Here is a 27573-nt window from a genome sequence, read left to right as displayed (position 1 = left end):
GTACAATAACGAATGAGGTAACGTTGTATTCTCGATACAGGTCGTTGCTACGTAAACAAGTTTACTAAAATTTTTTTGAAAGGTTACTCATTTTTAATACAATACTTGAAAAACTTCATTCCTGGTCCTGTTACTAATTTTTGAAGTACGTGACCAAAGTAAACATTTTAATTATATTGAAAGATTACGGTGGTAGGTAGAAAATATTTTTTTTTAAATCTTTTTTTACGGTGACATAAATAATCACATACATAGGAATTTCAGTTCACGTTAATATAATTTAAATCGTTCTCATATTCTTAAATTAAAAGCCATTACTTGAACGTAAGTCTTTTTTAACTTCTTAATTATGTGACCTGCAGAAATATCTCATCTTAAATTTTATATTATATTTTAGATGGTTGGTACACTTCTTATCTTCAGCGTTGTCACCGTAAACATAGGTAAGAAAAATATTTTTTGTCTTCTCCTTTTCTTCTTCTTCTTCAAATTATTCTTCTATTTCAAATACATTTGTTTATAATTTTAATCATTTTTTTTCAAAAGTCCTTTCTTTGTCGATTTTGTTTCAACTCTTTCTTTTGAGTTTCATTCCTTTCCATACAGTGAGCTCAACAGTAATTAATGGCGGATGGAGCGTGTGGGGTCCATGGAGCATAGAATGCAGTGAAATATGTGGCTTGGGTCGACAGTCAAGATGGCGCTACTGTGACAATCCTACACCATCTTCAACTGGTTCCACATGTGCTGGGAGCAACGTAGATTACAAACCATGTCATTTAAAGCCATGCACTGGAACTGTACTTGCAAATGATGGCCAAAGCTGCGAAAATTATTGTACAAGCTTAGGTACCTCAATTTTACTACCACCAAATCCCTTCGCTTAATCAAAGAAAGCTTTTTACTGTTTTCTCCTGTTGAATACCAGTATACTTGCGTTATGTGGGACCCTGAATAATGGGGAATTACTATAATTAACTTGAAACGAGCAACGATTGAACCCTGGATTAGATATTTTTACCTCTTGTGTCAAAGTAATGTTTACAAAAGATTAATTCACTTAGTGGGACCGATTTCTCGGTCCTTCGAACGTCCAACTTAAAAGTAATTGCGATTATATAAAAGCTGATTAGATCAGGGGGTGGGAGGGTCTGAGATAGGTTATAAAAGCAAAAAGAAATTTGAGCATCGTGGATGCCCGATTAACAATATTTTAACTTTAAATTTCTAAATGGAAAAGGTATATTTGTAACAATTTTCTACCAGAATTGTTCCAGATAATACGTGATCAATGCTAGCCTATTTTGTCTTCAACACAACACAACTATCCCGGTTTTTTTTACTATGTGTTGCATTTTATATTCGATTGTAAGCACCTTTTATACAGGCGCAAGTGTAAAATGCGGAACAGATATACATACAGCCAATCGAGTGGAAGCATTCACGTTTCAGGGGGTATCTTGTTCTATTTTTTCAATACCAACATGGAACAACAAGTTTGATCCTTCATATCAAGTGGCAACTAGTGCTTGTAACGGCTATCTGCTCACCCCGGAGGAGATTTCATGTGATGTAGCTCCACCACTGGGCTTCAGAAGATTGTGTAACTGCTATACTCAAGGTATGTCAATGTTATTAGAGAGTACACTCACCGAGTTGTAACTTTTCACTCTATACATCCTATCTCACTGGCTAACATTGACTATTCGTAGAAGACAAGACTGGATAATTATAAAAGTGATGTTTAATATTAGCATAAAAATATCAGTCTGTGTTTCTGTGACATATGTAATTTTATTGTCCGTATTTTTTTTATAAAATTTAATGTGTAAAAGTTACAACCTACACTAAATTAATTTATTGTGTTATTGTCGCGGTAAATTAACGTTTATTGTTTGCTTCTTTGTCTTTCGATTGTTGTCTATTTCATCAAAATTTCATCAAAAATATTCCCGCCTTTGATTGAAAATTTACAACAAACCTCTTGGAAAAGAGACTTACGATTTATTTGGCATTTTGTTTCATTTTGATATGAAAAACCAGCTATCGCACTGAAACCTCGTACAATATGACATATATTTTTCTCGTTCTTATATTTTTATATTTATTTTTCTCTCCTAAAGACTCAAAAAATAACCAGGCAAAAATGTCAGAACTGAAAAATATATGCTATACTATACTGTGCACTGTGCGACAACTAGTACATATAAACTAAAAACTGTAGTCATTACATATCCCATCAAACGTCCGTCTATCGATAAATTATTTCTTTTTTATTAGATGATGTAGGCTTTAGTCAGTGGACATCTTGGGGAGCATGTTCGACCACATGTGGAAGCGGGACCCAATATCAAAGTCGATACTGCCAATATCCCCCATGTAGTGGAGATAGCAGAAGACAAAGATATTGCAATGAGCAGAAATGTCCAGGTAAGGTTTTGCATCGATATGTTTTATTGTTTACTTTTACCTACACCTTACTTGGTACTTCTTTTTTCTTTCTGTGCTCTCCTTCACAGCTTTCTAATATATTTCTTTTTCCGTTACCATTCTATTTTGTAAAGTTTCGTGATATTCGTGAACTTTTTCTATTTTGCTACCAACCTATAGAGCTTAAATGCGCTCCTACAGAGTTTCTTGGATTCAGATATAGTCATGCTTATTTAGTACATGGTGATCTATCTGATTGGTCAGGCTGGTCATCTTGCTCAGTCACATGCGGAGGAGGGATAAAAACACGAAATCGAACATGCACGAATCCCATACCAATGTATGATGGCAATCCGTGTTTTAACATAGTTGAAGAAACAGGATCGTGCAATGTGCAATGTTGTCCCAGTACGTATGGAATACGTCATCTGTTTGCAAACAGAAAAATACTTACAACAACCTCAACCTTTTAAAAAGGTTGTTGTCATTCGGCTATAAAATTTTAAGAAACTTTAAAGAAGTGGTAACTAGATATTTTTGGTCCAATATTATCTAAAGCGGACTTTTTTATCGTGGATAAGTTATAGCATTTAATCTAGACTTTGTCTGTCGAGCTTTTAAACATTAAGCTATCTTATATTTAAACACCTTTCGTAATTAGATTCGTTTGTAAATGGTTGTTCATTTCTTACCCAATATTTTATTAGTCAATGGAAGCTTCAGCCAGTGGACATCATGGAATTCGTGTCCTGTTTGCACCGATCCATTGAATGGTCGACACCATTTGCGTTATCGCCCCTGCCTGGAACCTCCACCAATGTATGGTGGACTGTCATGTTTTGGAGAATACGTGGATAAAATGCCGTGTGACGATTTACCAATTAATGAAACATGCCCAGGTCAGTTCAGTTTATCTTTTTGATTAAAGTATGCCGAAGTGACATTTGAGAGAAAAAGTAACAGCACTCTGATATAATCGGATTCTCGGCTAAATTTCTTTTTCTTTTCTTTCTTCTTTTTAGCAAGAACTTAAACTTAAAATTTAAAACAGGGGGGGATAAATTTATTATGTCATAGTAAAATTTTTTAAAAAAAGGAATAAGCCATAAGAAATTTTCTGGCTGGTGAAATTTAGTGCTGTTAACCCTATTCGGTCCGAGCTTCCATCGCTACTCATAAAATTTTACACAAAATATCAAATCGTATACAGTCCTCTGTCACAGAAGTTTACATAATAAAAAAAACAGCTTGAAAGGTGAAAAATCTAATTGGACAAAAAATGATTGATCTCAGGTATTGCATATTGTCCTTCGACACAAAAATTATTAAAAATTTAAAAAAACAATAATAATCTATCTTCGGTTCATTTTATACAACCACAATGTTTACCATAAACTTTTAAAACCCACTATTCGCAACATATAAAGCATAACCAACTAAATTCCTTTATTTCTGTCTATTGCATATCATTCTTCACATTAGCACATTGCATGCAGTCCTTTCCCGCAGAGGTTTACAGAAAATGTAAACAAACAACGGATTTGTGCGAGCAAAACCGAATCAAAAAAAATCCTTTTTTTGACATTTTGTATATTTTCTTTACCCAAAAAATCATAATTTATGAAAATAGATCGAGTATAAATGGAGAAGAATTAATCACTTCGGTATGTCAATACTGTCATCTTTTGATACATTGTATATGGTCATCCTTCACAAATGTTTACGTGAAATGTCAAAAAAATGTTTCAGTCATAACATTCAAAACAACAAAAATCAATTCTTTTAGTATATATATAGTTAATGCCATCGTCCACAATATTTTTACTCAAAAGTTCCAAGGCCCACAACATGTGAAATAAAAATTTACCAAAATTTACCATTGTTAAAAATTCATTTATTTCGGTATAAATATTGCATATGCCACTTTATGTTAATTCAAAACGCCAAAAGGATGAAAAAAATCTAAGCTTCATGCCTTCCTTTAGTGAAGCAAGGCGAGAGCCATAAGATAGTGACTGATGATTTTTGTACCGTGGACAACCACAGTCACTCACACAAGCGTATTATAATACAGAATTGAATGGAGGCTTTCGCTTTACTAAACTTTACCAATCAAGCATGCTAAGTTTCCCTCGGCCTCAAAAGTTTTTCTTTTTAACTTCTTATTGTTTCGGAATCATATCGTTCGATAAATTTAAAATTTCCCTAAATCCTTTTTATGTTGACTCGCCTCTGTCAACTCCTTGTTGATCATACTGTTCTTTTCTTTCATATGAGCCAACGTCAACCGAAGTATTGCATTTTGCTTTGTGATCGTCAATCTTTATCTTCTGATCTGAGTTTTCCTTAGCTGCAATCAAGCTAGGTTAATTCACAATTTCACCGTTCAGGGAAACAATTATTTTTGTGTTGGGATCCAATCTTCCTTTCGAAATAGCAATAGCTATATCACTTTCGATATTCTATGATAAAAAGCAAGTATCCCTGTGAGATTCCATAACGCAATTTTTGCAGAAATATTATCTAAAGTAAGCAATAAAGACATGATGATTATCATATGGACTATCTTGTAAAGAAAGACCACTTAGAACTTAAAAATTTGATTATCTCTTTATGGATTAAACAAATCATCAACAAACCGACAAGAATAATGGGAAACAGTGAAATGTTAATCGACATTATTCTTACAACAAATTCATCGATTATCGCAACCACTGACGTCATACCAGCTTCGTTATCATGACATTATATGCTGTGTACGCAAGATGAGCCCTCAGAAGTTTCAGCAGAAGAACATCAAATGCCGAAATTACCGCCATTACGATACCAAATCTATGTGTGATTTTTTGATAAATATTAATTGGAAACCGTTTTACGATTATATTAATGTGAATGACAAATGGGACTTTATGAAAACCGCTCTCCTAAACAGTTTAGATATTCTTGCACCAAGTATTGAGAAGAAAATCCGAGCAAAACCATGTAAATGGTTACATACGATATAAAGAAGGAAATGAATCTACGAGATAAACTTCATAGAAAATCAAGAAAACGAAAATCTCCCAAAGACATTGGATTATACAAATCAGTGTGAAACAGAGTTAACCTAGACGTTCGGAAATGTAAACAAGACTATAGCAAAACATTACTGGAAGAATCTGCTCAAGACCCAAGTATATTCTGTAATGCGATGCGAACAAATGTAAGAAAGAAACTACAGCTTCTTTCACAATTGACGGAAAAACTACATCCCATCCGAAAGCGATCGCTGAGGGTTTTTGCGGCTTCTTCTCCGAAATCGTCATCGTTAAACTCAAGAATTTAAATTTTCTATCAGGTGATTTTACCTGGAAGTACTATTAACATGCAAAGAATTTAACAAAAAAAAGGTTCGAATTCAATGCTGTCGCTGAAGTAAAACAACTTCTTGGAAATCTGTAACAGAAGAAAACAGTTTGCTTGGATGACACACCAGGGTGACTACTAAATCGTCGAGTATTTGACACACCTTATCAATACCTCTCTATCATCATCAACGTACCCATCTTATTGGAAAACGCACCAAAGTTACCGCACTCTATAAATCAGGTGCATCAGTGGACATCGACAACTATCTACCAATATCTGTCATACTGGTTATTTCCAGAATTATTGAACGATTAGTACATATACAGTTATGTTTTTAAATTATAACATCAATCGATTTGGTTTTAGATCACGACGCTCCACTGAGCTTGCGGCAACTTATTTTACTGAGACAAGAAAAAAGTAGTTTGTGCAGTGTTTTTGGATCTTATCATTAAAGTTTTTGATATGTTAAGTCACTCAAAGTTACTATCCAAACTATCCCGGTATGGTGTTAAAGAACGTGAACTGGATTTGTTCACAAACTATTTGTTCAATTGGACTCAATGTGTCACATGTAATAATGCACTTTGCCAATCACCATCCAGTAACCTCCGGAATAACACACGGGTCAAGTTTAGGACCCGTACTATTCATTCTGTTTTTTGACGATCTATTCGAAATTCTTAAGCACTCAGATGCTATCATGTATACTGATGATACAGTCCTCTTTGTTGCAGGGAAGTATACGTATATAATTAAGTCATGTTTATCATCGGAATATACGATTGGTGTGGTGAGAACGAAATGTTACTCAATCTAAAACCTGGAAGAACGGAATGCATGCTTTTTGGTACTGCAAAAAATCTTCAACTGCAGCCAACAACGTTGAACATATGGATCCAGCAACATACTTTTTACCATGTCATACAAATATCTTGGTATCACTCTGGACCCAAACTCGAACCTGAACGAAAACTTCGAAAATACCTTCAGGAAAGCCATAAATTAAGTTAGCCTCTTACGAAAATTCGACTTAGAAATAACAAGGTCTCAACTTCAGCTATCTACAGAAGTATGATACAGCCTATGGTTACATACTGTGGTTTTGTAAAACTGACTGTGGGAAACTAAAAGCTTCAAACTGCTACAACTTCATCTTAGAGCTTGTAGAATTATTGACTACGGTCGAAACCTAGACGACAAATTACCATCTTGTAATGCGTTACTTGTTACTAGAAAATCGATCAACGGAGAAGTATGTGAGAACTACGTGAACTATCTTAATTCAATGAATCATACCAAGCAAACAAGAAACAACACGATCTCGTTAAAACTGCCAAAATTACATCTCGAGTTGGAAAAGCGTCATTTTTTTACAATGGCGCTTTATTTATAATAAATTTCTTGTAAATATTCGAAATCAAACAAATTTTAATATGTATTAAGTTCTAATTAGCAGTCATTTCAGTTTTTTTGTTGCTTATCTAACATTATAGATATTCTTTTTTTCTTCAATTTATTCTTTGTGCGTCTGTGTCGTATCAGCTTAGAAATCTTTTACCTTACATCTCTTAGTGGTAGTTTCTATCCTACCTTCAGTCATGTTTTTTTTTCTTTTTTCTCTTTTTATTATCCATCCATTTTGGTTTAAAGTCTTTTTTCTTCCTAAATATCAATCTTTTAATTTTTGACAATTTTATTTTTCACAGAACCCACATTAATTACAGAATTGTACATGTAATACTTGTATATATTCTGAATTGGCAATCCTGTATAAGTATTGAATGAATAAAGTAAATAAATAAATAAATAAATAAATACACCAACATTTCTATCCAGCTAGAAGGTTAACTGCAAATTTTGATTAGCTGAGACATGTTGAGATTACTATTCTGCATTCATATAAATGTCAGTGGGTTAAAAAAGAGTATTTAACCAAATAATGAAGAGAGTGTTGAAATTAAAGGGCGCCACTAACTCATCTCCACTGAGCATAGTATTCTGAGCTAACTCTGATTTTAAGCATTTTGTTTGTTTTGTTTGGTGGAAATGTCGTTCCAGGGTAGAATTGATTTGCATTGTTTACAGTACGCATCAACCAATGATCTTGCTGTCACTAGAAAGTCTATTTAACCTAAACTTCTTAATTTAATTATATATAGAGCGATGAAAGTCTCAGCATGCTGATGTCAGCAATGGAGATCCCTTAATAAAACAATAGAAATATCTGAGGCCAACGTAAGAAATTTAAAAATGGTAGCATGCTGTAAACGAACGAGCCAATATGCAATTCATAGAACAGTAGTAAAATGGAATAGTAGTGGAACACCGTACTAGAATTAAATATATTTAGAATTTTTAGTATGTAGACGATATCTATTGGTCAAAAATAAAACACTTGAACCGAGCGGTATTTGAACCAGTAACCATTAGGTTAGCGCCCAAATGATGTGCCAACTGAGCTTTTGCTCCGATAGTAAGACAAGTTTGAAAATATGTAATATTTAAAGAAAAATATGTAATAATTAAGAATATACATCATAATTAAAGGAAAATATGTAATAGTTAAAGGAAAATATATAATAATTAAAAATATGGAAAATATATAATAATTAAAAATATACATCATAATTAAAGGAAAATATGTAATAGTTAAAGGAAAATATATAATAATTAAAAATATACGTCATAATTAAAGGAAAATATGTAATAGTTAAAGGAAAATATATAAAAATTAAAGGAAATAGCAACTTTTTACCACTCTAAGTATTTTATTGCATCAAGAATCCGTGCAAAAAATCTTAATAAATATTTTTTTACCCTAGAAACATTGTTGAAACTTAAAGGAGTATTAACAGAGCAACTTTGGGAAAATCAACTTCTGTACCCTCCGAATGCAATATATGATGATTTAGTAGCATTTATTAGCAACAGCGTAAGATTTTTTTTTTTTGCTTGGTTATGTGAAACATTGGAAAACTGTTATATTGTTTTAGGATACTAGACAGTAGCCCGTGGAAAAATCCAAAGTTCGCACGTTCTTTTTATACCACATTGCGTCCCTCCCACTATTTGTGCTACCATTTTACGTGGCAACAAAACAGACGTATACGGGTGTTATAATATAGATTCATCCTTTTATCGCCTAAAATTTGAATTTCAAAGTGGACGTCGTGCTAAAAAGTAAATGTCTAACGAATACTATGACATCCATATATTTCAGCACAAAATAAAAACAACTTTTATGTATTTAGATATTTCTGTTTTATGAAGAGTCACTTGCTCCAATCAACTCTAGCGTCAGCAGTGTGAGTGTAGAGTCATTTCAGTTGATGTGAGTTTCTTTACATCCGCATAAATCACATGATGCAAATGTATTCTGTAACAATCAACTATGAAGTTCAACTCAGGTACACACGCGTTTCGGAATTTCATTTTTCATTTCTGTGTCTTTTAGAAACAACAAATTCACATCTTTCATTGACATTGTGTATAACTCAATAAACAAGGAAGAATATATTTATCTTTTGGACGAATTACAAAAACATGGATCCATGCAAAAGTTGGCCATCGAACTTAATTCATATGAAGTCTCAATCAATGAAAGTTTGTTGACAAATTTATCGCTATTGGGAGAAGGTAACGTAAAATTTTTTCATGGTATTCAACGTTAGAAAAGGGGCGTTGCTCATTTTAATTGACTTTCGTTAGCAAGTTTAGTGTAACAAATATTAATCGTGACGACATTTCGTTATAACTGCCGTGGTAACATTTTTGACTGTTAATTTTTAATTTTTTAGTCCCAAAAGAAGAACCTGACATCAACTCAGCAACTCCTTTATCCTCCAACTCATTTGAGATTTCATGGAAAAGCATCGATAACTCTAACTTCAATGTTTTCAAAAACAACACCCACAACTTTACACTGGGTGGATACTATATATATTTTCGCTATGCTGATGTGCGGGAAAGTCACTATCAAGGACGGACAGTATGGATGAACGTTACAAGCACGTTGGTTACCGGTTTAAACCCAGGAACTTTATATAGAGTGGTAGTATTGGGGTACAATGCGTGGGGAAATGGTGTACCAAGTAAAGTTGTCTCCGTTAAGACTTTACCACAATGTGAGTTATTTTTTTAAAACACCATTTTATGTTAATTCTTCAACTACCCAAACGCTATCCGGACAAGTTATCGGCGTGCGCTGTTCATATATTAGTGACCTTACGAAATAAGAACGGGGCTATCAACGACTGAGAAAACACTATTATTTAACATGTGCATGCGCAGATCAAGGTAAATCTCTTCGTGACTAGAACTATTTTGAGGTTGTGGGGATAACGTCGAAATGTTTAGCAAGTTTTTTACCACAGCTACGGTTCAAGCCAAGCCATATGAGAGACATTGGGTAGGCTAGCCGGTGTATTACCTAATGTATACATTCAGAATACAAGACCCACATTTTTAACAGTATTTCTAATACTGAAGTGACTATATCCTGTATAAATATTTGGACTAAATAATAATAATAATAGTAATAATAATATGGAAATATTACTTGTAAAAGCACGAAGAAAAATGGAATATAATTTTTTTTCTAAATTTTGTATGTTTAACGGCTTGTTTTTATTTTCTTTGCCAGTTTCGCATTTTTTTTTCAATTTTGACTGAACAAAGGAGGGTGTGCTGCAGATTAAAACTAGCAAATTTAAAAGCTTTCTACCTGGCCTACGTGTGCCGGCTGCAGAGTTTTAACTATTTGACCCTTCTCCATGCTTGAAAAATAACGGGAAAACTGCTTTTGTTCACGATTTTCGTTTTGGATTTTCTTCTCTTCTTCAGTCCTTTTTTTTATCGTCGTTTTAAAATTGTCATGTTACCTAATTTGGAAGTGCTCGATGTGACAATTATAACATTGGTAATGCTTCAAATGTACACATCTCACTGCTACAAACTATATTTTTTTACACTTTATTGATTAACTTTTTATGAAAAACAAAGTACCAAACAGATAAGATTACATTTTTAAAATGAGTTTTACCGCAAATTTAATGTCTTCCGTTATAAAACGAATGCAATTCCTGTAGTTGAATTCCAATCCTGAGGATTTGAAAGATAGCACTATTGCTGAATATTAAGTGGTTCCAACGCCCTTTCTTAAAATAATCGTCAAAAGTCAACGCCTTTCGGCTAAGGAACATGGGAGCTAATTAAGATCGAAAGCATTAAAGTAATTTCATCTTTTGTTTAATTTTAGTACCAGTTTTGCCACCTGATGCTCCAGAGATTAACATCAATGAAATAAATCCTGGTCACCTCTTTATTCAATGGGAAAAAATCCCCTTATTGTATATGAACGGCCAGCCAGTCTCATACAATATGTACATAATACGAGATTCCAACGGCCATACAGATTTCAGCGCAAAAATTCCCTACACCTCAGATCGAGTGCAGATAGCTGAGCTAGCACCAGCTAATCATTTTGTCATCAAAATATGTCCTGAGAACGAGGTTGGTGAAGGATTGCATTGCACAAAGACGACGTGGAGTACAAAGGGCAACAGTGAGTAAACATGATAAATTCGTACTCAATCTCCCTTACTTAATTTCTCGAAGATAACAGCCTAATCAAATGACTTGGCTTTTGTTGTAAACAGAGATATCTTGAACTTTTATTTTAAACTTAAATATTCTTTCTTTAAGCTCAAACATGGCACTTCTTTAATGTTCAAGTGCAACCACGGACCGCTCCAAATAGCATCACAATTTCATGGAACCCAGTCCCCTTTAATTGGTATTACGGCGATTTGATCGGATACAACATCATTTACACGGTCACCAAATATGGATTTAATGACTTAGATAATCCCGTGACAAAAAACGTGTCGGTACCTGCCCATCAGAACAGCTTGACAATAAATGACTTGGTATTTTCTGGTCATTACACAATAAATGTACAGGCTATCAATCAGGACGGATATGGAATTGAGTCAGCGTTTGTGAAAACAGGTATCTCATTGAATTGTAAATATTAGAAGCCGCAAATACCTATAAAATGAATTCAAAACGTCCAATTTGGATTCAATTCATATCTTCTCCTACAAGCGAAAAGTTTGTTTAATTCCAATTTTTTACAGGAAGATCCATCTAGCTCTGTTATTGGGTAAAAACCAAACCTTCGTCCCAAAAAACCAATAGCAATAAAACTATTACTTTTTGCTTCAATTTTTTAGAAAATTGTATATGTCCACTGGTGGTAACGACAAACTATTTCATGGAAAAACCATACTTATTCCGAAATGACGATGGGACTTTGACAGGTCTGTTTGTTGATGTCGTGGACGGTCTCATAGAGCAGGTTTGCAAAACGTGTTCAGTGAATGGTGTGGAGAGGAAGTCAACTGTAGATTGGGTTACCAACGGTACGTATACTGGCGCACCTTTTAAAGCATTTCACACCTAATGGGCTAATTGTTTAGCCTTTATAACAAGAGTAACGCCTTTTCTTAAATCTTTCTATTTTCATCTACGCTGGAGCACAAAGAAACCAAATACTCAACTCAATATTAAAAGAAGAAAGGATGAAATTAATATCATAATCGCTGTTTCAGTTTGGAAGAGGTTCAGATAAGACCAAGACTTTAAAAAGCAAACGTTTCGTCACTAGACTACGTTTGAAATTATTCTAGAAAATAGGCTCTAAATTGCAAGACACATTATCAAAGGGCTACAAGAGTCTGAGGCTAAAAAATTTCGAGATTTGATTTTGAAAAAATGATGCGATTTGTCTGCTATAAAATGGTACTGTTGTTTATTGTGAATTTTTCTTTATTTTCAAAACTTTTGTCCTCAACCTTAATCCCAGGGCCTATAGCGTTTTTTGATGTAAGGATGTTTATTCTCATATAAAAAACACATGCACTGAGATCGAGGGTGTTTATTCCCATGTTAAACAGAAACTGTTTAACGTTATTTCTTCGTTTCAGGAAAGGGGAACTGGGCCGAGAAACACACATCACAGGAAGCATCCAGTGATATAAATGGTTCGCCATCATTGTCATTCCCGTTCTTCTTAGATGATAGTACAACAAGTTATCTCACAGGAACATTCGTACCTATTATTTCGTACCCAGGCAGTTTTCTTTTTACAATGGTTCCCGCCTTTGACACCTTCGTTGAGTTACAAATCAAAGAAATCGCATCCATTTTACCTTTCATCCTCATCATGTCCCTCTTCGTAGTCATATGTGGAATTCTTTTGTGGATTTGTGTAAGTTTGTGTGTATTTCTGAAATTTAAGTCTTAACGTGAGTTAACTAAGTGAACCTCAAAAAACTTAGGCCAAGTATACCTCTTTGTGTCTCTCAAACATACAAGGTATATTTTTTCGCAGTCCCCTCTCATATCAAGAAGGCAAAAAACCCAGGGGACTAGGTTGGTGGCGGCTGTCAATTACCCGTTCTCTCTATACAGCTAATTCGCAATGCATTTTGGTAGTTGAATTCTGCAAAAACGTAAACAAACCATTCCCTAGAAACAGTTTGTATATAGAGGCTACCTAAAACTATGTGTTATTCTTCTAATGCTGCTTTATGAAACTTCTTTAGGAACGATCCAAAAATTCCGATCAGTTTCATCCAGACTTTTTGAGAGGTGCTTTACTACAAGGATTCTATTGGTCCTTTGTAACCATGACAACAGTTGGGTAAGATTGAATGCAAATATGATTGAAAGATGTTAACATTTGACGTCAATATAAAGATGCAAATATGATTGACAGATGTTAACATTTGACGTCAATATAAAGATATGTGCTGGACTTGCAATACAACCTACATAATTACTTCATAAAAACTTAACAGAAGAATTTTTTTCATACCAATAAGAATCAATAAATATTTTGTGCGATCGGACGTTTGCCCTACATTTTCGGTTTAAAGGTTTAAATGGAATTTCTGAAAAAAAAGTATTTCTCTGCATGCACTGTCACCAATACTTTTTGGAGAGTGCGTGACCTAACTTACGATAAATATTTCTACCAAAGTTTGACATAGACTGATCAAAAATTTAATCAAAAGCAATTTTCAATTTTCCTTTTAGTTATGGAGACAAACACGCCACAACAATCCCAGGACGAATATTTGCAATGTTTTGGATTCTAGCAAGCATGATCATAATTAGTACCTTCTTAGGGAGTGTAACCACGGTTGTCATGAAAACAGAAAATTCAAAATTCGATTTTAAAATGTTAGGTTCAAAAGTAAGTAAAAAATCTTATAGGTTCTTCCAAAGTTACATTTCAAAAAGACATGGGAACGAGATTTTCAAAAACTATTCGAGGAAGTGTAAATCAGCATTGTAATTTTTGGCATTTTTTAGATATCAGTCTTAAAAGGAAGCTTAGAACAAAAAATTGCGGAAACAGGCCAAGCGAAAGGTTAGTGACCACCAAATACAAGTACATATTGTCAAGCACGTCGTTAAACTATGCTAAAACATTTTTATATTTATTTTAGTAAGAGCGTTGAGAAAACCTGAAAATGTATCATCAGTATTGTTATCAAGAAACGTGGACGGGGCGTTAGTTAATGTATACGACGCTGCTTTGAATATGGAACTGTTTAATATACCACAAATGGTTGTGTTACGAACTGTAGAAACAAGCAAATCTTACGGAATTGTGCTTAGTTCGAAGTTGTCTACGTCAGCAGATTTTTTTAACAGCGCTATAAAAGCAAACGCCACTGCGATCGCTTTAGCGTTTCAAAAATACATGCCAGCTTTAAAGGTTAGTATATTGTACGCATTTATTAGATATCTATACAATATGCGCATTAGATTAAAGTATTCAAGCGTGACCCTAGCTGCTAGAACTATGAAAAAATTGCAGTGTAGATGAGAAGCACAAAATCCTGGGGACGAGGTCGTTAATGCGCATAGTTAAACTCGAACCATAATTTGTGTACTTGAGTGAATTTTACGTCGGATAGCGTGGAAGCAAGAAGAAATCAGCCCCCCCCCCCCCCCCCTCTCCTGTTTGAAACACTCCCTGACCAAATAGGTTTTAAGAAGTGGAAATGCCTCTCTGTTTGAAAAGGCTTTCTTTAACTGGAACCTTTTTTATCTTCCCTCCATGGAGGTTGGAGTTAAGCGACTGCTATTGTATACGCGACGCACCTGAATACCTCGACATATTATTTCTCTTAGGATGAACCATTTTCACGTGTCCTCTTACAGTCTTTTCTATTTTAGTTCAATTTTCCAGAGAATGCTGAAAGTACAAGCCTGACAAGTGCTAATTCACCACAGATGAAAATTGCCATGGTAACGTTGATTATCATGCTCATCTTCTTCACTGGCGTGGGGGCAAGCGTCTGGTATATAGGATTCAAAAGATGGAAACGCAAATATACAACTGAAGGTATTGCCAGTTAATTCAGTCTACTTTGCTTGTCACAAACACACACAGACATAAACTTAGTGGTCGCCTATGTCCCAAGACACTCAAACATTAGCCGTGGTCATTTCATGTGTACAAAGCCGAACAACAAAGGCAAAGGTCCGAGAAGTTTTAGAACACTATTCATTGGATTGAATGTTTTTAAAAATATGCGATTAACTAATCAAGAAAGCTGTGAAAAAATCAAATTAAGCAGAAGACCAAGGGAAAGTGTATTTAAATTTCGATGACGGTTCTTTAAGCATATAGTTTTTCCATAGCCTCGTCTCTTCAATATCAATTTGATTATTAATTTTTTTATTGCACACTTAAAATTAAGCCCTGGGAACGAGGCTGATGTTTAGATCCGGTTCTTTAATTATGAAAAACAAAACAAACAACTGACGTGTTACTTGGATTCCTTGTGTTTTAGCAACTCGACGTCGAATAAAAGTGAATCGTGATGCCCGCAGAGAACTAACTGAAATGATTGAAAAGTGGAAAGAGAAAATTACGAAAGACATGGCTAATATGGAGAAAAAACACACGAATGAAAAATTGCAGGTGTGGAAAAATTTAAAACCTGGTGTACAGGACACAATCCGCCCAGAAAATTACGCCATTACGCCCAAGTATATGAACCGACCGTTTGTCACAAGCTGAAAGGTGAAGCATATATTGCTATGGTTGATGACGCATATATCCAAGTAATTGCGGAAAAAATAAAGTACTTCAACAGAGGGTATAATTTTAATCAAAAACAAATATTACGACAGCACTGATAAAATTCGTTGTCAGGACTTCAACGCGTACATGGCCCTTAACACTCTTGTTTAAAAAGAAAAGACGTGGAAAAGAGGGTGAGAAAAACACAAAAAATATTGTCTGTGACAGCGTGAACATTTCAAAGTTCAGTTATGGATTTTTATAAAAATTGTATTTAATGTACCCTCAATATAAATGGGAAATTGTAAAATAGATAAATAAAGAATATTACTTAACCAAACTAATTTTTATTTTTGTATGTAACAATCACTCGACATTGACAAACAAGTTTCTATAATTACTCTTACAGCAGCTACACTGACTCCTGAAGCTATGAGAAAAAGGATGTGTTTGTGTACATGAAAAGTACAAATAGTCCATTTCAACAGTTTAGCCAAACTAATCGGTTTTTAGGGCCCGCGAGTCACCCTGTGTTTGGACAAGAGAAAGAGACAATATGTACAATAAGAATTTTTCTAAAATAAAAAAATATATAAATCTTTTTGTAGATAAAAATAAACATCTTTTTTTTTTATTTTTTTTTAACAACAATAAGAATTTTCTTTTTTATAAGAGGCTAGCCAGGAAAGCTTGTTGAAGATACCATTTTGAGAAATGTTCTTAATGGTGGAAGAGTCTTGTATTGGTGTGAATTAACACAACATCTCGTTCATTGGATGCATCGATGACAATCTGATCTGCAGCAGAACCACTGGGACTGCAAACATATTTCACCCCGCTCTAAAATACAGACGTGGTACTGATGGGGCATCAATTAAAGTATATCAAACAAGTTGGGGGAAAAAGAACATATATATGCATAAACATCCATTTATGGCAAGCCCAATCGATCGAGGTTTTTTTTAACACGAATTAATAAGGAAATTCATAATGGGGAAGGTTTTTTAGTACACATCTAGCCCCAAACTTGTTTTCTAGTTTTCTCATTCCTGTAGGCCGCCCTGGAAATGCAAAAAACCAAATTTTTTGGTGCTACAAGGGTAGTTTACAAATGCTAAGTTTAAGAATACAGCTCACAGTTCATGTAACATGAAGTAATAACATCTCACATAGTTTCTGTGATTTGACCCTGCATCACCAATCTAGCATCTTTATGACACAATTTAAAACAACATACTAAAATCGAGCGTTGGGGCAAGCTAATTATATAGAATTAGCAGTGTTTTAAAGATGCTGGCTCTTCACATTTATTACCTTTTACACAGAAAATTCATTCCCGCTCTGGTCGAAAATAATTGCTTTAAAAGCATCTGGGTAGAGTTTCAGGTTGTATCACAGTCCAACACACACAGTTACAAACCTGGACAGCACGATCAATACTATCCCTGAATGGAAAGAAAGCATCTGAACTTAGCACAACATTTGACAGAGAAGCAATCCAGTTTTTGCGTTCCTTCTAAAGAATAAAAACACATAAAGGCTTTTTCTTTGATAAGAAAATGTTTTATAAGAATATCAGGCTGTGATTCCAGGTTAAAAAGAAAAGGCCTATTGTTTAAAACAATAGAGAAGAAAGAATAATGATCCCATTGCTAGAATTTTGGTATTCCAAAAAAACAAAATGTGTACAGTAATTAGAATAGTTAACAACGAATGAAACAGCACTAATATGAAAAAACTGTTAACTAAAAACGCAACATCCATTTACATCATTTCATTTTTCAAAAGGCTAGCAATCAGTACTAGTATGTTACCAGACAATAGTAATATATTTGTTTTATTTCTGTCAGGATAGTAACTATCATCTTCTGATATCTCCCATTGCTGAAAAGAATGCAAAAAGAAAAATGAAGAGTTCACTTACATCAGTAAACTCTTCCGGTATAACATCAAAATTTTCTTCAAATTTTTCCCTTTCCATATCCTAAATAATAATGTAGGAATTCGTCTACTTAACGTGAAGCAGAATATACATATTCTATGTATCAAAAAAGACATGCAAATACAAGTTGTAGCTGAAAACACTCACCTTGCCAATTGTACCATTCACATAAACATCGATCAGATTGGACATCTCAGATCGCTTTACACCCTATTCATAAAAAATTCACTGTTTGCTTAGTTTATGCAGAGATTTGAGATATTCTGAAACTCATAAAAAATAGTGCGTTTCCACACGTGTTTTTATGATACCGTTAACAAAAACAACAATTTTTGAATATTTATCAGAAATAAAAAAAAAGTTCCAGGTGCAGCTATATGTTGTTGCCACCTAAATTATGAAAGGCAACAAATACGTCTGTGCTGTCTTCGTGAAATTCGTATATGAACTGTAATGGTTATAAACGTAGATTAGAACAACTGAACAAAAAAGGTATCGATATACCTTTTTGAAAACCAAACTCAAAACTTTTGAATGCTGTCTTAGCCACCTACAAGAAAAATAGAGATCGTTGAGAATCATGAAAGTTTTTAAGAACATCATCATATAAACAACAACAATACAGATTTAAGGTATTTCGTTTTGCAATTACAATCACGGTTGATAAAGTTTGGAAAAGAGGGAGATAGTTCTAAGAAGTTGAGAACGCCGTTTCTAGGTAACGTTTACTTTGCAGAGGTGACTCATGCGTTAGGTTATTTGCTTAGCACATAATTCTTAAACCATGCTACTTTTACTGACGTTGCCATACCCTGTTTCTTAAATTCTAAGACTATTACGGGCTGTAGGCCACGCTACTTCTTAATGCGAACTTCCTGTTAGGGACGTGATCGCATTTTAAAGTTATTGTTGAAATTATTAATTTTTTGAATGATTGTTTGGAAGCGATGTCCTGGTATACGCCTCATCACGAAAATATCGTTTACTAAAAATATAGTTGCATTTTTTAATGTTGTTATCCCAGCCTTTGCTAACGGACACTTTTTTAAAATGTCAGTTCCAGGGTTGTAGGTATAATAATGCGAAAATAACAACTTGGTCACAACAAAACATTAAGTTATCTTACCAATTGTTGGTTTTGTCACCGGCTAATCGAACACAGTGTATTCTAGATTGTTGACCAGCTCCTATCCCAACAACCTGAAATGAAAACCATCTTATCTCAAAAAGAAAAAAAGGGAGTTGCTCACACTGTGTGTTTGTTAGCAAAAATTTTCTAAGAATGACAGCGATTTATACGATTCAAAACAAACAAACAAACACCAAACGAACACTAAAAAAACTACTTTTCTCCTACTTAAGAATAAAACTAATCTAGAAAAACATAAAATATCACACACATTACTTCAAACTTACTTGTCCTCTCTTAGCAAAACAAACAGAATTCGATTGTGTGTACTTCACAGCAATGGTGGCAACTAATAGATCACGCTTTGCATCTTCTGTTAGCTAAAAAACATATGAAGTCTAGCATTGCAAGTTATAAAAGTTTAGGCCTTAAGATAGGCAACAAACATCGCGTGAAGGAACAATCTTAAACTGTGAACAAGCAGCACATTTATTTCAAACACATATTTTACTGCTGAATAATGCTTTTGATTAACACAACATAAAATGCAGATTTCGAATATAATAGTTGTGAATACACTCTTTCATCTTCAAAAAAATATTTGCATACATTAGAAAAACGAAACTTTTAAACATATTTTATGCTAGAACCTGATTAGTTAACAACTTCACCGCTCCTGTCGACATATATAGTTGGGATTTGCCCATTTTTTTTAGTTAAAAAGAACAGAGTAACGAGCAGAACAAGTCATAAAATACCAGTAGAATACCCTAATAGTAACAATAAAAGTATATACCTCTTTGTTGTTAGACACAACATTTGTGAAAAAACTTTTATCAATCAATGCATTGTTTCTTTTTTGTTCTAGTTGCATTCCGTACAACGTCCTTGATTCCATCTGACTTGGCTCATAGTTAGGATCCATCTGAAAAAAATATTTTTTAGGAATAGTGACAGTTTGTCTTTCTGGCTTGGTAAAAAACGTTTTTTAGAACATTAAGGCTGTCCAATCAAAACAAATTCTTTACAGCATTTATCTTTTTGGAAAAGGGGGGAATTGTTTATTTTAAAAGACAGTGTCAATTTGCACACAACGTTTGATGTAAAACAACCAGCCTCTCACCGTTAAAACACAATACTTTCCAGATTTCTTTTTCTTTAAAATTTCAAGAGCCTCATCTTCATAGCCTGGTGCTATAACTCCATCAGATACCTAATCAAAAATACATTTAGAACAGATAACACATACAAATTATACTGCTTTATTTTTTGAATTTTACATTTGTTACATTTTATCATATTTACCTCCCTTGAGATAACTTTAGCAGTGGCAACATCACATGATTCTGATAAAGCTATAAAATCACCAAATGAAGACATTCTGTCTGCTCCGCGTGCACGTGCATAGGCAATTGCAAGAGGACTCAAACAGGAATCCATATCATCCACCATGCAGAGTTTTGCTTCAGCTGGAGACAGTGGGACACCAACAGCTGCACCTTAGAATGATAAAGTTGAGAAAGTTTTAACAGCAGCTTCAAATGCATACAGTTTCTGTCTATTTATTTTATTTATTAATAAAGCATATTCGCTTCAGAGTTATGACTTTAAGCTACTTATCAATATCAAGCTATGTTAACGACATTAAATGTTACTTTTAAATAATAAGCAGACAGAATTCAATATGAAATCAGTTTTCACTCAAAGTAAACCGTTTTTAACAGTTTTTTTGGTAGCCGTTCCAGTAAAATTATGAATATGGAATTATGACTATCTTAGGTTATTTTGCTCTAGAAACATTCTAATTGTTGCTGAGGTCAGCACAGCTGTCTTTAGCAAATTTTGGAATCTTTGTGGGTTCCAACGTTGATTATGTCAAGCAAATTTTAACACTCTCTACCTGGCCTACGTGTGTGCAAAAGTAGCAACTTTAAACGCAGAGTATTGACCATTTGACACTTTTCCTTGAATGCAGAATATTGACCATTTGACACTTTTGGCCATGTTCGAAAAATGAAAAAAAACTGTCTTTGTTTTATCAATTTCATCCAAACTAGTCAGTGGCCCATGGAAAAATTCACGCGATCGCCCATTATTTTCAATTTGTGCATCTCACTACTTGCGGTACCATTTTGTGTGACAGACAGACGTATATTGTACAAAACTTTAGGATTTTCTAGGATATTTTCTAGGATATTATCAAATTTTAGTTTTTTTAGAACCTGTGCCTATCAAATAAAAACTCTTAACTTTTGTACAAGCATTCATAAAATTATATGACAAAAACATAGCACAAAACATCGCATTTAAAAAATGAATAGTATGCATGTACTGAGAAGTAGAATTAGGCAAGCATGTGTACCAGGCAGATATTTAAATATTTATATTGCGATGTTTTCTTAGCCATACTGGTTAAATATGCTCCTGTTTACAGTAGAAACAAAATGTTTTACTGCTTAGCTTGGATACAAGCCTGTGAACATGTTATTCTAGGTGCTATGTATATAATGGTTTGTTGAAATGTGACTTTAAAATTTAAAAGCAGCACATGCCATTTGAAAAAAGCAATAGGTGCAATTCACCTTAAGTCAACTTACGTATATTAAAATAAAGAATAGTTACCTACCTGCAGGGCTGACATGTTTAAATGAAGCAGCAGCTGGCAAAGAGAGCGATCTTTTAAGTTCCTAAATATTCTTAAAACAATGAACTTTGTGGGATGGGTGTACAATTTTTTTTAAAAAATATTATATTTAGGTCATTAACATTATTACTTGCAGTATCATTAAAGGACACACTTTTCTCTTTTACACGCTCTATTTCCAGAAACACTATTTTTAAAAAATATAATATTATATATTAATTCTGTGTTCCTTTAGTGAAAAACTAATTTAACTAAGTACAAAGTTGTTCTATATAGCTTTTAGCAGCCAGATTAACAATAATATTATCCATACTTTAAAACTACCTATACACCTAAAACAAACACCTAATAAATAAAAGCCACAGTTATTTAATTAAAGCAGTACAATATTTTATTGAATTTCAATCTCCAGATTCATAGATTGGTAATACCTGGAATGAAATGTTAGACATCACAGCAATTTAAAATATATGCTTGTCAAAAGCCCAGCAATTGATTATTCTACTTTCTCTTTCCCTAACACTAATAATTAAACAATTTTTACTCATTGCAGAAGATGCAGATACGGCGCTAAAATTTTCATCAGACATTAAATGAATACAATTTTCCCACCTTCACCAGTTGCCAAGCGTTTAGCGCATCACATAAATTAATAAAGCCAGGGGAACCATTCATTACAGATATGGGCAGGGTATCGAGTGTGGTAAATAAACTTGCTGGTTTCTGATGAGGGTTCATTCCATAACGCAAAGGAAGGTAATTTGCACATTCAGGTGAAATTTCTGTTTTAAAGTAACTTTGTATCATGGTATCGTACTCCATAGTGTGCGTAAATGCCTAAAAACATTTCAATAGCATACTGTAAACCAAAATTTTGTAAGGTTTTTAATACATGATAAAATATATAAAATATATTTATATATCTACAAAAAGGAAACATATTTCTTTAACCAAAGAATGATAATTTTGCTTTAAATAATTTTAAATTTAAAAGCCAAACTCAGGCTTTTTCAGGAATATTTGGAGTAGGTGTGCGATGATTCGCAGGTGTAAATCAATTAACGCTAGCGATGTAAAATGCATGTGCAAAGGATGTTACACGTGCGATACGGGCTCCAAGGTTAACTTTTGATGCGCATTCATTTTGCAGTAGAAAAGTGAGGGACGTTTTAAATCGTGAACCCCAAACACGATGATCGAGGGTCTACTGGTATAGCGACTCTCTTAATCTTTTGCAGACTTGCTTCATCTGTGCTCTGTCGACGTTCACCTCTGCATTAGTTAAGAACCGCATGGCTGAATTTCTTGTGTAAGACCTGGTTTCCAACTACGAGGGGGCCAGGCAAAAGAGATTTATGTCTACGTAGTTCTTTTAATTAATTCATGAGTCGGTGAATTAGCTAGGATGGTCCGGTTGGCTATGAATAGGCTTGCTCGTGGATTAAAAGGACCAGCACTATTCAATAATTCTGGCCTGACGACGGAAATCTATTGGACATTTTGTCCGACGAGTCTCCAAAAATTATTTTGAGGGCTGCCATGGCACGCCACAAAATGGATTTTTAGGTTGATTTTGAAAACTCAATACTTATTTTTCAGGCGTGCGATTAATCACACGCCTAAAACAATTTAGGCGTGTGCCAAGGTGTGCACGTGCAATTGCACGCCTCTCCTAAAAAAGCCTGCAAACTCCTATTTTCTTTGCATGGTACTGAATTTCTTTTCTTTGAGCTAAGATCTGTTTTATATTCATTAGCTCACTGGTGTAAACATCATTTTCTTAGCATGACAGGTGCATTAAAAAAAGATTAAAGCCCCTAGTGTGAACTAACCACAAATGAATCTTTTTTATCTAAAGCAAACAATATCGTTTTTATCGGAGAGTAATTTTGAAATTGCAGAAAGTAACTTTAAATCTGACTTGAAAAAAAAGAAAATAAGGAAAGTATAAAAAAAATAGTAATAATAAAACCTTATATCCAAGTCTTTTTCTTCTTTCTAAAGACGTAAATTTGTTACTGGATTCTTTCATTTCCTTTATCACACTACAAAAAAACATAAACTTAAAATGTTAGGCTTACCTTGCTAACACACAACTCGAATAGTTATTTAACATTATCGTAGATGACTATTGATTTAACCATTCACAAAAATTGAGGATGAAAGATTCTATTTCAGATTTAATTTGCCATAGGAAATCAATGTGTTCAAACCTGATAAAATTCTGATAGAGTTTTATGCAGATTTACCTTTCATAATCAGCAGGATCACATAAAACCGTAACATATTTAAAATTTTTGGCAGCGGCACGAAGCAATGTTACACCACCTAATAACATAATAAGCAAGATAAAACAAATTTTCTTTCTAGCAAAATGCAACTCAATAAAATGTTGTTAGTCACCTATATCGATATTTTCCACAGCTTTGTCAACAGTTACTCCTTCTTTCGAGATGGTATCTTTGAATGGATATAAATTACAGACAACAACTCTACAAAAAAAAGACAAAAATTTAAAGGTTTTAAACTTTATAGAAATTGAATATACGTGGCAATTTATTATACATTATACCTTATTTTAGTGTATCCTTGCCTTTTGAGGTCTGCTTCGTCTTCTTCCGAATCTCGTGCAAGTATGCCTACAAAGATATACGTACAGTGAATATAGTTTGTATAACTGCATTATTATTCCACTATTCTCAACATTCTGATTGCAAATTGTTGAACAAATGAATAAAATTCTGAATCAAAACACTTATCAAGATCTTGAAATCATGCATGTTTGTGATATTGCTCTATGCTTCTATAATTAGCAATTAGTAATAACTTTTATAATCTGTCAACCTTAATTAAGAAAGTGAATCATTTTTCGTTCTAAAAAAGTGCAAGTGTATATATGTGGTTTTTGTGGGAAGAGTTATGGCATGCCTCCGGTACTGACAGACCTTACACACTCAGTATTTTTTAAATACTAGTCGGTGGCCGGTGAAAAAATCCATGGGTTCGCCCGCTCTTTCTATATTGCATTGCGTGTATCTCGCTACTTGCAGTACCATTTTACACGACTTACAGACAGACTTACACAGGTATTGTAATATAGATTTCAAAATCATGAGAGAGCTGTTCATATAAAAATAGATGTTAGTTGAAAGATTCTCTACATGATGATTATTACTTTACTATAAGGATTTTTTTAAAAAGGTAGAAAAATATCTGCACCAAAGAAATTACACTTAAATTTAAGCTTTGATAACTACCCTCAGAACTTATTTTTTTACATAAAGCATATAATGGTCAAATTGTTTTATTTAGATTTCCATTGCTTTGTTCCTTTTTTTATCGGGTTTATAACTATTTTGATGTATTTACTGCTATATATCTCTCTAATAACTCGTTTTAAATCTTATAGTAATATAAGTATAAACAATTGTGTTTATTTACATCATTTTCGTAAAGTTTCAAAGATTTCACCTGTAAAATACTGGTATGCAAAAAGTGTGAAACCATTAAATAATTTATTGTGTGTGCATAATTTGTTTAAAAAATAAAAGCTTCTTCTTTTTAAATTTAGAAGAAGGTGTGAAAACGATAAGCAATATTGTAAAAGAATAATATCTTTTTTCCATTGTATTTGACTGCCTGATTTATTTCAAAAGAATGTTATTGAAAATGAGATTTTGGAATGTACATATTTTTAATAAAAATTGATTTAGGGGGTATGGTATCCTTAAACTGAAGTTAAAACAAGTAAAAGTAACATTCTTTAACTGAAAAACAGTAGTCTCCTTTTAATCTTTTTAGTGATATGATGATAATTCTTGCAAAGTTTTCCTGTCTTCAGTTGGCAAAAAGTAAATTACATATAGATACCACTAACCAGCATGCACAGCAGGATGAAGCGTTTTCACACGACCACCAAGCATTTCGGGAGCTTTAGTAACTTCAGACACATCGCTATTGTATATATATATAACAGTGTGTATATAACAGTGTGTGAAATAGAGACTAAAGTGTTTGATTTATTCACTATTAGTTAAAAAAAAGTATAAAATATGAAAGATTTCATTTCTTCATAAAAGCTTTTTAAGTTTCCCCATTATCAGTTATACTGAGTATATATGCAAAACATGAAAAAAAATAAAACTAACATTTACAAGGTGAAAAAAGTTGATATATAAAAAATTGTACACAAGAATTGTTATGTTATGCCACATTCGAAACACTTTTGGATGTTTTCAAATTTAAATAATTTTGCAGAGTGTGAAAAATGTCTCAGTACCTACCTGACTGATATTCCAGCATCACGGATTGCAGAAGCTGTGCCACCAGATGCAAGTAGCTGATAACCAAGTTTAGAAAGTTCCTTTGTTAATTCGGTAACACCTGTTTTATTCGACACACTTACTATAGCTAAAATTTACAATATTTAACAATGTTTAAAGCTGCCTTGTGTAGCACAAAAGGGAGGCTAATCACATAAAATATATGAAAAAAAAACATACCTGATATTGAACTGCTCATCTCTGCCACGTTATAAGTTGATATAAAATTAATTATGTATATCTATTAAAAAAGAAATTTAGTAAAATTCAAGGATGATTTTGAAAATAAGTGAGCAGAATTCTTATTCTTACTTTTTCAAACAAAATCAAGGAGAATCAAGGAGTTTTTAGGTCAACAAAAAATGGTTCTTTCGCTATTTCGTCATGTATATTATACTTTATATATACAAACAAACGAAAAACACTAGTTCTTATAACAGTGCTTAACATTTAAAACCCGGGGAAGTTAATAATTTAAAAAAGGCAAATACAATATCTACAATATCTACACAATTCTAAACTTATAATGATGGGAATTAGAAAAATCTTTAAATTTTTATCAAAACCAGAAAAAAAAAGAAAATAACAAGGAATTCTTATTTTATAACTGATTTTTTTTTGTTCAATTGATCAATTTGAATTTGTACTTGTCCATTTTAGCCTTTTTCTCTTTTCATCAAAATATTCTGCGCACTTTGAAAAAAAAATTCGAGGAGATTCGAGAAGGGAATCATTGATTTTCAAGTTTTTTAAGGAAAATAAAAATGGAGGAGATTCAAGGAGTTTCAAGGAGCTGTGGGAACCCTGTGTATATATATACAATAAATATGTACAATTTATACATATATACAGTATTTTAGACACTAAAAAAAACAAAAAATTGATATCTAACATAATATTTGATTTTGTATAATCTTGTTACTGGTAACAAAAAATGTTGCCAATAGCCAAAAAAATACTTGGTTGTAAAATACTTTGTACAAATTTTTTTTGTGTCACCTTGGTGCTTTAGTGAATACAAGTTGTGGTGTGATGCGATGTTGTTATTTCGGCTTTAGAACAATGATATGCACAAGCATACATACATTCAAGATATATTAACAGATAACAACGATTTAAAAAATTAAGAGAAAATAAAATTAATTTAGGCTAAATAAATATAACTTGCTCTTAAAAAGAGAACCTCCCTTTACATTCAGGTAAGAGCTAGCATCAAGGATACTCAAATCTTGAACCAACAAAGAAAAATCCTGGTTCCAGGTGGTTAAAATTTAGTGAATACAATGTTATTTTTAAAACTTAGGGTCCATTCAATTGATTTATTTTGATTTGATTTTGATGAGTCCTAGTAAACTCACCAAAATAAGAGTACCAATTGAAGTTAGTAGGGTATGACCAAAGCTTAAATATTTGAATGCAAAACCAAAAGCAACTTGCGTATATTATATATACAAATCCCTAGTGAGACCTCATGTTGAATACAGCATACAATCATGGAGACCATTCCTACAAAACGATGCTGATAACATAGAAAAGGTCCAGAGAAGATTTACCATGATGATCACAGGTATTGGTCATCTACCATTAAAGAAAGACTCAAACACTGTAATTTTATGTCTCTGGAAATGAGGAGATTAAGAGCTGACCTCA

General features: G+C 33.3%; 2 protein-coding genes across 2 annotated transcripts; one reads left to right on the top strand and one right to left on the bottom strand.

The window, feature by feature from the left end:
• The first annotated feature begins 107 nt into the window (after nt 1–107).
• Nucleotides 108–16215, top strand: LOC130621814 (uncharacterized). The gene is made up of 21 exons (XM_057437165.1): nt 108–192; nt 398–443; nt 607–849; nt 1388–1621; nt 2281–2430; nt 2668–2838; nt 3138–3329; nt 8604–8713; nt 9033–9112; nt 9236–9417; nt 9579–9905; nt 11039–11344; nt 11485–11790; nt 12015–12203; nt 12768–13051; nt 13389–13486; nt 13882–14041; nt 14161–14218; nt 14298–14569; nt 15034–15202; nt 15654–16215. Exons 2-21 carry the CDS (start codon nt 398–400, stop codon nt 15881–15883), a joined length of 3807 nt encoding a protein of 1268 aa, XP_057293148.1. The 5' UTR covers nt 108–192; the 3' UTR covers nt 15884–16215.
• A 230-nt stretch (nt 16216–16445) lies between these two features.
• Nucleotides 16446–26626, bottom strand: LOC130621815 (bifunctional purine biosynthesis protein ATIC-like). The gene is made up of 19 exons (XM_057437166.1): nt 26104–26626; nt 25885–26011; nt 25479–25555; nt 24174–24240; nt 24005–24093; nt 23851–23929; nt 23574–23646; nt 22214–22438; nt 21584–21644; nt 20263–20456; nt 20081–20170; nt 19754–19882; nt 19245–19337; nt 18955–19028; nt 18333–18378; nt 17976–18038; nt 17811–17870; nt 17307–17402; nt 16446–16726 (listed from the first exon to the last, which is right to left on the bottom strand). Exons 1-19 carry the CDS (start codon nt 26120–26122, stop codon nt 16607–16609), a joined length of 1782 nt encoding a protein of 593 aa, XP_057293149.1. The 5' UTR covers nt 26123–26626; the 3' UTR covers nt 16446–16606.
• Nucleotides 26627–27573: the final 947 nt, after the last annotated feature.

The sequence above is a fragment of the Hydractinia symbiolongicarpus genome, chromosome 12, assembly GCF_029227915.1.
Source record: "Hydractinia symbiolongicarpus strain clone_291-10 chromosome 12, HSymV2.1, whole genome shotgun sequence".
Taxonomy (NCBI): Eukaryota; Metazoa; Cnidaria; class Hydrozoa; order Anthoathecata; family Hydractiniidae; genus Hydractinia; species Hydractinia symbiolongicarpus.
Note: the sequence above shows the minus strand (reverse complement) of the source record. Positions and strands in the feature narration are given on the sequence as shown.

Bases quoted from the DNA above. Each gene is read 5' to 3' on its own strand.
- LOC130621814 (XM_057437165.1), top strand. From the start codon at position 398: ATGGTTGGTACACTTCTTATCTTCAGCGTTGTCACCGTAAACATAG. The intron at 2,839-3,137 runs GTACGTATGGAA...ATATTTTATTAG, and splicing joins CAATGTGCAATGTTGTCCCA to TCAATGGAAGCTTCAGCCAG. The intron at 12,204-12,767 runs GTACGTATACTG...TCTTCGTTTCAG, and splicing joins TGTAGATTGGGTTACCAACG to GAAAGGGGAACTGGGCCGAG.
- LOC130621815 (XM_057437166.1), bottom strand. The intron at 21,645-22,213 runs GTGGGAAAATTG...AAGAATATTTAG, and splicing joins ACGCTTGGCAACTGGTGAAG to GAACTTAAAAGATCGCTCTC. The intron at 19,338-19,753 runs GTATATACTTTT...TATGTTTTTTAG, and splicing joins TTGTGTCTAACAACAAAGAG to CTAACAGAAGATGCAAAGCG.